The sequence below is a fragment of the Chlorocebus sabaeus genome, chromosome 10 (genome assembly GCF_047675955.1).
Source record: "Chlorocebus sabaeus isolate Y175 chromosome 10, mChlSab1.0.hap1, whole genome shotgun sequence".
NCBI lineage: Eukaryota > Metazoa > Chordata > Mammalia > Primates > Cercopithecidae > Chlorocebus > Chlorocebus sabaeus.
Window position 1 is genome coordinate 77,543,580 of NC_132913.1, and position 12,970 is coordinate 77,556,549.

Consider the following 12,970-nt stretch of genomic DNA (forward strand, 5'->3'; position numbering starts at 1 on the left):
TTTTTTTTTTTTTTTTTCTCCAAGACAGAATCTTGCCTTGTTGCCTAGGCTGGAGTGCAATGGGGCAATCTCGGCTCGCCACAACGTCTGCCTCCCAGGTTCAAGCAATTCTCCTGCCTCAGCCTCCCGAGTAGCTGGGATTACAGGCATATGCCACCACGCCCAGCTAATTTTGTATTTTTAGTAGAAATGGGGCTTCTCCATGTTAGTCAGGCTGGTCTTGAACTCTGGACCTCGGGTGATCTGCCCGCCTCAGCCTCCTGAAGTGCTGGGATTACAGGCGTGAGCCACTGCACCCAGCCTTGAAATATTTTTTTTACCCTTGTGTCTCTGCCAGGTTTTGGTATCAGGATGACGCTGGCCTCATAAAATGAGTTAGGGAGGAGTCCCCCTTTTTGTATTGTTTGGAATATTTTCAGAAGGAATGGCACCAGCTCCTCTTTGTACCTCTGGCAGAATTCGGCTGTGAATCTGTCTAGTCCTGGGCTTTTTTTGATTGGTAGGCCATTAATTATTGCCTCAATTTCAGAACTTGTTATTGGTCTATTTAGGGATTCGATTTCTTCCTGGTTTAGTCCTGGGAAGGTGTATGTGTCCAGGAATTTATCCATTTCTTCTAGATTTTCTAGTTTATTTGTGGAGAGGTGTTTACAGCATTCTCTGATGGTAGTTTGCATTTCTGTGGGATCAGTGGTGATATCCCCTTTATCATTTTTTTTATCGTGTCTATTTGAGTCTTCTCTCTTTTCTTATTAGCCTGGCTAGTGGTCTATTTTGTTAATCTTTTCAAAATCCAGCTCCTGGATTCATTGATTATTTGAAGGGTTTTTTTGTGTCTTTATCTCCTTCAGTTCTGCTTATTTCATGTCTTCTGTTATTTTTTGAATTTGTTTGCTCTTGTTTCTCTAGTTCTTTTAACTGTGATGTAAGGGTGTCGATTTTAGATCTTTTCCACTTTCTGATGTGGGTATATAGTGCTATAAACTTCCCTCTAGACACTGCTTTAGCTGTGTTGTGATTTTGGTACATTGTATCTTTGTCCTCATTGGTTTCAAAGAACTTAATTTATTTCTGCCTTAATTTCGTTATTTACCCAGTAGTCATTCAGGAGCAGGTTGTTCACTTTCCATGTATTTTGTGGTTTTGAGTGAGTTTCTTAATCCTGAGTTCTAATTTGATTGCACTGTGGTCTGAAAGACTGTTATGATTTCCGTTCTTTTGCATTTGCTGAGGAGTATAATTTTACTTTCAATTATATAGTTGATTTTAGAATAAGTGCTATGTGGTACTGAAAATAATGTATATTACATTGACTTGGGGTAGAGAGTTCTATAGATGTCTATTAGGTCCACTTGGTCCAGAACTGAGTTCAAGTCCTGAATATCATAGTTAATTTTCTGTCTCATTGATCTAATATTGAAAGTAGGGTGGTTAAAGTCTCCCAGTATTATTGTCTGGGAGTCTAAGTCTCTTTGTAGGTCTCTAAAAACTTGCCTTATGAATCTGGGTGCTCCTGTATTGGTGCATCTATATTTAGGATAGTTAGCTCTTCTTGTTATATTGATCCCTTTACCATTATGTAATGCCTTTGTCTTTTTTTATTGCTTTTGGTTTAAAGTCTGTTTTATCAGAGACTAGGACTGCTTTTTTGCTTTCCATTTGCTTGGTAAATATTCCTCCATCCCTTTATTTTGAACCTGTATGTGTCTCTGCATGTGAGATGGGTCTCTTGAATACAGCACACTGATGGGTCTTGACTCTTTATCCAATTTGCTAGTCTGTGTCTTTTAATTAGTGCATTTAGCCCATTTACATTTACATTTAAGGTTAATATTATTATGTGTGAATTTGATCATGTCATCATGATGCTAGTGGGTTATTTTGCCCATTAGTTGATGCAGTTTCTTCATAGTGTTGGTGGTCTTTATAATTTGGTATGTTTTTGTGGTGGCTGGTACCAGTTTTTCTTTTCCATATTTAGTGCTTCCTTCAGGAGCTATTGCAATGCAGGCCTGGTAGTGACAAAATCCCTCAGCATCTGCTTGTCTGGAAAGGATTTCCTTTCTCCTTCACTTATGAAACTTAGTTTGGCTGGATATGAAATTCTGGGTTGAAAATTCTTTTCTTCAAGAATGTTGAATATTGGCCCCCACTCTCTTCTGATTGTAAGGTTTCTGCACAGGCATCCGCTGTTAGTCTGATGGGCTTTCCTTTGTAGGTAACCCTACCTTTCTCTCTGGTTGCCCTTGACATTTTTTCCTTCATTTCAACCTTGAAGAATCTGAAGATTATGTGTCTTGGGGTGGCTCTTCTCAAGGAGTATCTTTGTGGTGTTCTCTATTATTTCCTGAATTTGAATGTTGGCTTGTCTTGCTAGATTGGGGAAGTTCTGCACAATATGCTGAAGTGTGTTTTCCGACTGGGCTCCATTCTCCTGTCATTTTCAGGTACACCAATCAATCGTAGGTCTGGTCTTTTCACATAGTCCCACATTTCTTGGAGGCTTTGTTCATTCCTTTTCATTCTTTTTTCTCTAATCTTGTCTTCACATTTAAGTTGATCTTCAATCTCTGATATCCCTTCTTCTGCCTGATTGATTCAATTACTGATACTTGTTCTTCAAGATTTATGTTCTTCTCTAAACTGGTTATTCTAGTTAGCAGTTCCTATAACCATTTATCAAGGTTCTTAGCTTCCTTGCATTGGTTTAGACAATGCTCCTTCAGCTCAGAGGAGTTTGTTATTACACACCTTCTGAAGCGTACTTCTGTCAATTCATCAAACTCATTTCCATCCAGTTTTGTGCCCTTGCTGGAGAGGAATTGTAATCATTTGGAAGAGAAGAGGCATTATGGTTTTTGGAATTTTCAGCATTGTTGCACTGGCTTTTCCTCATCTTCGTGTGTTTATTTACCTTTGATCTTTTATGCTGATGGCTTCTGAATGGGGTTTTTTGTGTGGGTGTACTTTTTGTTGATGTGAGGTGCTTGCTAAAGACATAGGGAATACAGAATGGGTAGTAGAAGAAGGTAGTCATCAATACTAGTTATGACCATGTGATCAGCCACAGAAATGGAGACTGTAATTGTCATGAGTATTTCCTCCATCTTTTGCTAAACACGTTTGTGCATGTATATACTTATACTAAGAAAATATCTTTATTTCCTTTTCCTTTATCATGTGACATAAGATTTACTGACTTCATATTAGCATTGAAGTACTGCTAACTTTATGTAATAGTATTTGGGTTGGGAATTGGTGCGTTTCTGGTTGTACAAATGATAGTTGCATTATGTTAGGCATAATTATGACCTTATTATTGTCTTTATTTGAAGGCTCAGGAGATGTGTATGGGTTCAAGTTGACAAGGGGTGGACTTGTGATGGTGAATACTGAGTGTCAATCTCACTGGATTGAAGGATACAAAGTATTGATCCTGGGTGTGTCTGTGAGGGTGTTGCTAAAAGAGATTAACATTTCAATCAGTGGGCTGGGCAAAGCAGATCCACCCTTAATCTGATGGGCACAAACTAATCAGCTGCCAGAGAATATAAAGCATGCAGAAAAATGTGAAAAGGAGAGACTGGCCTAGCCTCCCAGCCTATATCTTTCTCCCATGCTGGATGCTTCCTGCCCTTGAATATCAGACCCCAAGTTCTTCAGTTTTGAGACTCAGACTGGTCTTCCTTGCTCCTTAAGCTTGTAGACAGCCTACTGGGGGACCTTGTGATCATGCAGGTTAATACTTAATAAATTCTCCTTTATATACATATCTCCCATTAGTTCTTTCCCTTTAGAGAACCCTAATACACCAACTTAAAGTCAGATTCCTTGAATTACAAAATGACTACGCAAACATTCCTGGAAGTTGTTAACAATAATAATCTACTTTTGTGAGTTAGGGAAATAAACGGCTGGTCTACCTGCTCTAATTTATGCCTATCCTTGAAAGTTAATAAAATTCTAATACTGTATAAGATCCCATGGGACAAATTAACTTTGGATTTCCCCCCTAAGAATACAGTAAAAGGCCCGGTGTGGTGGCTCACGCCTGTAATCCCAGCACTTTGGGAAGCAGAGGTGGGTGAATCACTTGAGCCCAGGAGGTCGAGACCAGCCTGGCCAACATGGTGAAACCTTGTCTCTACAAAAAAATACAAAAAATTAGCCACGCGTGGTGGCACACGCCCATAGTCCCAGCTACTCAGGAGGCTGAGGTGTGAGGATTGCTTGAGCCTGGGAGGCTGAGGCTGCAGTGAGTTGTGATTGCACCACTGTCCTCCAGCCTGGGCAACAGGGCAAGATTCTGTCTCAAAAAAAGGAAAACAAAAAAATACAGTGACAATGGAGGAAATGTTTTCACCTTTACAGGTAAGACTATTAAAATTTTTTCTCAATATGTTTCCTGACAACTGAAATGCTATGATTACATCTATAAACAGAAAAACATTATGGAATCATGATGTAGAGCTTAAAGTAATTTTATATATATATATATGAAAAATGCAATCAGATGAAGACAAGCTAAAACACCCTTTAAGTAAATGGAAACACACCTTTTCTTTCCTTTGTCCAGAAGTCTGAAATACTCCAAGTTTCATAATCATACTAGAGGTCCATGAATGTCAATACCTAGTATGTACACATTTATACAAAAATGGCTCTTCTCCTAACAGTTGAGTTATGTGTCAAAAAGATCAAAGTGTACCTAACACAGAAACACTACATAAGACTCAGCTATGGCAAGAGATGGAGTCTCTCACCTGTTTAAAACCATCGCTTTTTAATTAAACCTCCTGTTTAGAAAGACCATATTAAGTAGAATTTATAGATCGATGTCACAATTGCAATGTATCATAAGGTGACTATTCTCCAGTGGCCCAGCCCTTCTAATTAAAGTGTCCCTAAAAACCTTCCTCCATAAGACAAGGAGGACTATTTGGAAATGAAGCATGCTTACTAAAGTCCTCTGTTACATTCAAAGGACGTAAAACTAGATTGGCTTTGCCCTCAACAACCAGCAGGTAGACATGGCACTGGATTTAGGTCAAGGTTAGTAGAACTGATTTCTGAAGCTCACCTAACTTTGGGCAAAAAGAAAACACAATGCATGGGCTATGTCACCACCAATGGAGCACGAATACCCCCTTAGAGAGGCTTCCCTGTCACCGGACTTCACTGTGTTCAGTCAGGACAGAAAGGATTCCAGTATTACCTTCAATTGCTCTAGGGCAAAAGATGAACCATCTTGCTTTAAGTTTTCAATAATTTCTTCCACGGTATTGGCTGAAAAACAACTATAAAAAAAGGAAATGTGACTTCACCAATGTGTAAGTGATTTCCTATTTCTAACATACTGATGAATCTGAACATAGGCTTTCCCACACCTCTGTTTCAATAATGAAGAATTGTCTAACCTCTTTAACAGGACATAAAAAGAAAGAGAGCACTGCTTCCCTGGGTAAGCATTTGCAGTCTACCTTCACTAACAAAATAAAATCTAAATTTTATTTTTTCTTTTGCATTTTTGCATCTATTATATTTCCATATAAAGAGATAATTCAACAATCAAACATCGATGCTTCTAAATTGTAGAGATGGTTGTCTTATTTTCTAATACTTTTCCTCCTCTTGTTTCCCAAAGCCAGTCTGTCAATCTCTCAAATCACTGCACAAAACCTTTTTTGCTAATCGGCTTGTCAAGACTTTCAGAGAAGATGAATTTAAAAAGGTAAAAGTTAATTCAATTATTATTTTCTAGCTTCTCTTCCCCACTTAAAAAAAAAGATATTTTGCACAAATATAAATTCAAATCACTGCACAAAATCTTTTTACTGTTCAGCTTGTTAAGATCTTCAGAGAAGATGAATTTACAAAAATAAAAGTTAATTCAATTATTATTTTCTAGCTGCTCTTCCCCCACTTAAAAAAAAAAAAAAAAAAAAGGTATTTTGTACTAGGATGAATTCTCATGGTAGATGACTTAAATATAATGAATTTATTTCACCCAGAAAGAGAGGGAAAGAAGCTACTTTCAAAGGTAAGTGAAAAAAAGTCCTATGCTGGCCAGGCATCACACCTGCAATCCCAGCACTTTGAGAGGTCGAGGAGGACAAATCACCTTAGATCAGGAGTTGGAGACCAGCCTGGCCAACATGGCGAAACCCTGTCTCTACTGAAAATACAAAAGTTAGCCAGGCATGGTAGCAGGTGCCTGTAGTCCCAGCTACTCAGGAAGTTGAGGCATAAGAATTGCTTGAACCCGGAAGGTGGAGGTTGCAGGGAGCTGAGATTGTACCACTGCCTGGGGGACAGAGCCTGGGGGACAGAGCGAGGGACAGGACAGGACAAGACAAGACAGAAAAAAAAAAGAAAAGAAAAGAAAAAAAAGAAAGAAAGAAAAGAAAAGAAAAGAAAGAAAGAAAAGAAAGAAGAAAGGAAAATAAAAAAGAAAAAAAAGGAAAGGAAAGGAAAGGAAAGGAAGGAAAGAAAACGCTATACTATCTGATCTCAGAATTCAGTGCATTATCAAACACAGTGTAATTAAAATGGTAATTACAATGTTAGTAAATTCATTTTAACATAGCCTTTCCAAAGGAATATATAACTGAGATCTCTTTTTAGGTACCTGTTTATTTTGTCCATGTGTTCCTCAAGCATAAAAGACTTGTCTCGATCAATCTTAGACTGTTTGAAAAGAAAAATTTTTTAGTAACTTTGAACACAATTTTTTAATCCTTAAAAATTCATATTTAATGATACCCTTTGTGAAAGATTGTCACTTGTCACTTTCAGTCAAATTACATCTGTCTCATAAATAACTACCACTATATGATCAAAATTCAGACAGCATGTAGAACTCTAGACTAGCTCTTAAAAGTATCAACAGCAAAAATGTTTTAGTATTATTATTTACATGTATAAATATATGTAACCACTATTACATTTAACACATTATCATTAAAATATATCTGTGAATTTAAGGATTGTAAGGGACCTGAAAGGTCAACCTGCCCAAATTTCCATCCTAGTCAGAAATTCCCACCATATGCCTGGTATGCCTGTAGCTCTGACCTTCAGGGAGAGAAAACAGTACCTCTCAAGGAGGAGCTCACAAATGCTGGAACAACTGAGTAATTAGGTTTCTGTTGTTAATTCTGGAACAAAAACCAATGCTACCATGTTTATAGTTCTAGTTAATCTGTTTCACCTTAACCACTTCTCACATGACACAATTTTGTGTCCCCTCATGATCCAGGTCCTTCTTACGGTCAAGTTCCAGTTTATCAAGGTCATTCTCCCAAGTACAGGACACTTATCTTAGCTGCAAGTGTGGCTGGATGGTAGCAAAGTACAAGAGGGTTCTGCAGGCCCTTGATTGCTTTGGATATACTTTTCTTATTTGGACTAACTCTGAGTTAGTGTTGAGACAGGCCTATGATTGCAACTGATTCACACTAAGCTCCAATTAAATAAGACTTTTTTTTTTTTTTTTTAACCTATTCCATTGTAGGCTGTTTCTTCTATTCTGTACTTAATGAATTTAGTACTTTGGGTTAAAACACAAGATTTGCACTTATCTTTTTTAAATTTCACATTGTTACTATTGGGCAGATCACTCTAAACTCTAAGGGTTGTTTTTCATCCATATTCTTTTTCTTAATTTATTTTTCTTAATTCTAAATCAACTTGATCAAAATGTTATCAGCGGTCTCCAAATCACTTGCGAAAAATACTGAATAAGTCTAAGATGACTTCCCTACAAACTAACTCCTATACATTTAGTAGAACTCTTTGATAAGCCCGTCAACCCCCACAAACCATAATTCATCCCATATTTACTCAATTTGACAGCAGGAGACTATCAAATGCTCTGATAAAAACAAGTGAAATCCTCAGGCGCTGTGTATTCATATTCTCTCCACCAAGTACTTGGTGGCCCTGCCAATCTGTACTCATGTTCTTCAGTTCTGGGTAATTTTTTTGGTACTATTTCTCTAAATATTTCCTCCCCTTCATTTTCTCTATTATGCATTCCTAATAACTAGATTTTGGACCTCTTGGAATAATACCTCTAGAGTTTTCCATTCTCTCCCTTTCTATTTCATTATCCTTTTCTGTTAGAATTTTCCTCAACCACGGATTTTCATCTGTTTTGGGTTTTTTATTCCCCACTTTTGTTATCATTTTTAAAATTTTACAGGCATAACCAGTACCAAGGTCAGCCAGTAGCCATCAACATCTAGGCAAGGCCCTCCAGCAGCAAAACAATTATGACTCACTGAAAGCTCAGATGATCATCAGTATTTTTAGTCAAATTATTTTATAATTATAAATTAGTAAGATATGTACCTGTGTTTAGAAATGATGCTCCTGCATACTCAACAGACTATAGTACAGTGTAAAAGTTTTTATGAGTGCTGGAAAACCAAAACATTCATGTGACTAGCTTTATTGCCATGGTGTGGAACCAAATTCAGATTATCTGAGGCATGCCTATATTATTCTTTGAATTATCTTTATAACATCTGTTGTTGTTTAACAGGTAAAATATTTTCCTCTTATCTCAAGATAAGTTATAGATTGGTGTTTGTCTTTTTAAGTTTCCTTCTTCTTGCATTAACTGTTTCCTTCCAGTGCCTTTGTTGTTTGTTTTGGCCTAGGAATATTTGTTTTTCTATGCAAAGCACTAAAATTAGGAAGCTTTGTGTCTAATGTCAATTGCAGTTGTGGGATTCTCAATTGTATGATACACTGTAAGATGATCAGGCAAGATGTGTTAAGGGGTCCATTAATTTCAATGTCTATGGGTTTTTCTTTTCTTCCAATGTATCGCTTAGGAGTGGGGTGGGATGCAGCGGTTCTGCAAGCCAACTAGGGAAAAGGGACAGAGGTCTTCCAATTCAGTACGTCTCACCTCTCTTCAGTACAGTACTTCGCCAATCTCTACTGTTAGCTAGACCTGCCTGATTTGGTTTCTCTAAGGAGTAAGTCCTACTCTTCTGCCAGGCTACTGGAAGATAGCTACTCTTAGTTGTACAAGACGACTTGTGGAGGGGCCCAGCGCAGTGCTCATGCCTGTAATCCCAGCACTTTGGGAAGCCGAGGAGGGTGGATCATTTGAGGTCACAAGTTCAAAACCAGCCTGGCCAACATGGTGACACTCTGTCTCTACTAAAATACAAAAATTAGCTGGGCATGGTGGCGCATGCCTGTAATCCCAGTTACTCAAGAGGCTGAGGCATGAGAATCACTTGAATCTGGAAGGCGAAGGTTGCCATGAACAGAGATTGCGCCACTGCGCTCCAGTCTGGGTGACAGAGCTAGATTGTTTCAAAAAAAAAACAAACTTATAGTAAATCCTCCTGCTTTTCTGCCCCATTCTACACCTAGTCTTCAGAGGGACTTGGTCCCTTTAAAAGGGTCTACAGCAAGAATCAGCTGACTTCTTACTGGCTTTCAGAGCTCTTTGGTTTAAGTTAGCAGCACTCATCCTGCTGATTTTAAGCTTCCAACATACTAATATCTCATGTCTGCCACTGTCTCCTCTTCTGTTCTACTTGTCTTTGTGGGTTTGTGCCTTTTTTATTCACTTATTACAATTTTGAATGGTGTTTTAGGAGGCAGCATGTATTCAATCATGTTTAACTAGAAGTTATAGAGTGTTTTTAAAGATTCTTGGCTCTTACAAGAAAATTTAAGTCAGACAACGTAAGGAATTAAAAATACATGCCATAATATACTTTATTAAATATAAATAAATGTCAAGAGTTTGCAGCTCCACAAACAGCGTTAACATTGAACACCTTTTACAGAAATGCCAAAACCCTTGCAAAGATTGATCACAAGGTTATGCACTGAAGTTAACCAGCAGTGGGAAGACAGCTATGCAGCTGCACAGGAAAGAAGTCATCTTATTAGCTGGCTATACTAACAACTGTGAAGCACTGATTCTTCCACCACGCTTTAAATAAATCCTTAGTACATTTATTTATATTTACAAACTATAATATTCACCAATTGCTAGTTTTTAAATTACTTCCCCTCTCCATGAATTAAAACCTGAGGTTAGAATATTAACAAGATTACCTCTGTATGGTAATTTTCTAAGACAGATGCAATATTTTCTTTTGAAGGAGATTTCAAGGCTAACAAATCTTCCTCTAACATGGCCAACTAAAGGGGAGGGGAAAAAAAGGAAAGATCTGAGATCCAATAGAAACAGAAAGTTTTATAAAATCTCATCTTCTTTTTTAGAATTCTTGACTTTAAATTATGATGCTCTCTCTTCAGGTGAATCACTGAAAGAAATTTTGACTTAAGTGGAATGAACAGGTATTCCCATACAGCAAATCTAGCCTTCAAAGGAATTAAAAAAGATGGAAGAAATTAAGGAGGAGAAATAGAGACACTTATCTTTGTTTCTCTCAGCCTATTGAGTACTTGGAACCAAAGACCTACATCATAAATTTTATTTTATTTTTAATTAATTTTAACCAAAATTGCCACAAATGATTAGTGGCTACCACAGTCAACGAACAACACTATAATGCAGCTTCACTTATTTCTCCATCTAATCCCTCACTTAATCTACCCTACACTGAGCCAAATAGGACTTTTTACTATTCCCCAAACATAGCTAATGCTTTCTTGCCCCTGTGATTTCATTAAAAGTTTCCTTTACCTGACAATACCTTTTCCTGATAATACTCACCTTAAGGCCGGCTGTATTGCAACCTTTATGAAAAGGCTTCTAGTCCTTTCTTACAGGTAAACTCTTCCTCCTTTCAATTCTTTGAGTATTTTCTTTTTATTGTTTTTACACTTACCACTTTACCTCTGCCAGATGAGAAAGATGGTTATTTATCTTTTGTACCCACTTCTAATTGCATCCCCAAAGTATATTCCTCTTTTTCATATCCTCTACAGGCCCTGAGGATGTCTGTCTACTCATTGCAGATACTAGTATTGAACACACTGACAAAGAAAGGGGTTATGCATCAGCTCTCTCTTATCCTAAACTAAATTCCACTGTAATTAAGGGTGTCCCTTTCAGACAGGATAATCGCATGCCCATGTTTGCTTCCTGTTATAGCTCAAGGGAAGCACGAGACTACTCAATGTGACTGAGGATGCCCACAACACAAAGATCTGAATCTTCGGCCAAACGTGACAGAAGGCCTTCATAACAGTGTACAGAGACAAGCTTCAATTTTGTATGCTTCATACATTTTACAGAATCTGTAACAGTGTGAGAAACAAGACCAAAGCTCATCAACATAAAAATTTCCACAGCCAATTTATAAAGTTTGTGAAGATAATTCTATTAGTGACCAAACAGTACATTTTTATACTATCCAGCTGTTTTACTTCAATGGCCAAAGAGGACGTGTGAGAATAAACCATCATCATTTGTAAAACATCCTTGGGGGGACTCACATGATAGTCCAACTGTCAGTATGATCTCTGGCATCCTTACCCAAAACAGAAGAATGTTACAGAAATGAGGATAAAAAGGGTCATCCTTTGTAATATAAGAGACTCTCAATGAAAAATCTGGTCACCTCTAAAAATATAAAACTGCATTAAAAGTATTAATAATAACTAAATTTGGAGTGTTTACTATACGTCAGTTACTGGGCTAAGCATGTAACATAAATTTTCTAATTTAATTTTTATAGCTTTCCTTCCCATATCCTAAAACACCCTTCCTTTCAGATCAGCTATTGATCTGATGACCATGTGCTTCCTTGGAAGCTGACTTTACTCCACAGATCCAAGGATAGAGCATGCATTACCTAGGATAGGAAGGTATATTCTACCTACTCATATGGTTCAGGAATGAGATAAGCCAGTTCAGTCAGAGTGAACTAAGCCAGGTGAAGCAAAATACATCCTAAGTCTCTTGCTGGGAATTCTGAGGCAAAACTACCTTGAATTGGGTCTTCTGACACATGTAACACAAGGAGTTTCAATGACTATGTAATAGTGTCATCTCCATTCTGCAGATGGGAAAATGGGGATCAAAAGAGGCTAAGTTCCAGTTAAGATTTAAACTCAGACTATTTACATATTCTTTTCCACTATGTTATCCTTTGCTGAGAAAATTGGCCACACTGGTTTTTTGTTTTTTTTTTTTAAAAAAAGCAAAGATAAGTAACATGTGTTCCTTGTAACAGATGTATTTCGAAAAGTCAAAGTCAATTACTTTCAATGCACTAGGGAAACTCATAACCAAAAGAAGCCTTCAAAATGTCTTCAAATAAAGGCTATCTTTTTATATATAAATTTAGATTTGTACATATTAGACTTTCTTAAGGGAGGCATGACTTTTAAGAGACTCTACTTGTTCACTTAAAAATACTCACTGAAGGTACCAACCCTGAATCCAGGTATCATTATCCCCAGTTTGCATATGAGGAAACAGAATTAGAGAGCTTATGCACTTTCTCCAAGGTAACACAGCTATAAACTAAGAGGTCCAGGATTCACACCACAATTTCACCAAAAGTCTGTGGATCTCAACCACCCACTGTACCTTCCCACGCACTATTTTGTCTTGTTATTCCAACAATACAAAATGCAAACATCCGAAAAAGTACCTTTTCAGAATCTACAAAGTGTGTAGCAATTCCTGCTCTGTACACATCTCTTCCTTTTAGTCTGAATCCTGTTAATGCAAGGAAGTAACCAAGTTTTCCTTGAAGTCGTGGCAAGAAATAACCTCCACCCACATCAGGGAACAGTCCTGTAATTAAATGTAACAAAAAGAGATAATGGTGATTCAAATGAAAAAGATAAATATAACCTCTTTGCTGTAGATCACACAATCATTTCTCTCTGGAGCTTGAATATACATTACAAATATTATTAAACTAAGTACTATACAGTGCAATCAATATCACAAAAGACTTGCTATAATAAACTGTACTAACTTGGGTATTTTTCAAAACCTTCATGTCTCATTTCT

The 12,970-nt window shown here is 37.3% G+C and overlaps 1 protein-coding gene across 2 annotated transcripts in view; it reads right to left on the reverse strand.

The window, feature by feature from the left end:
- HIBCH (3-hydroxyisobutyryl-CoA hydrolase) overlaps positions 1-12,970 on the reverse strand; it is a 118,573-nt gene that overhangs the window by 33,308 nt on the left and 72,295 nt on the right. For both annotated transcript variants that reach the window (XM_007965642.3, XM_007965645.3), the window contains 4 exons: positions 12,603-12,748; positions 10,090-10,176; positions 6,629-6,687; positions 5,216-5,297 (listed from right to left, as the gene is read on the reverse strand). In XM_007965642.3, the coding sequence (XP_007963833.1) occupies positions 5,216-5,297; positions 6,629-6,687; positions 10,090-10,176; positions 12,603-12,748 (374 nt within the window). The remainder of the gene's footprint in view (positions 1-5,215; positions 5,298-6,628; positions 6,688-10,089; positions 10,177-12,602; positions 12,749-12,970) is intronic.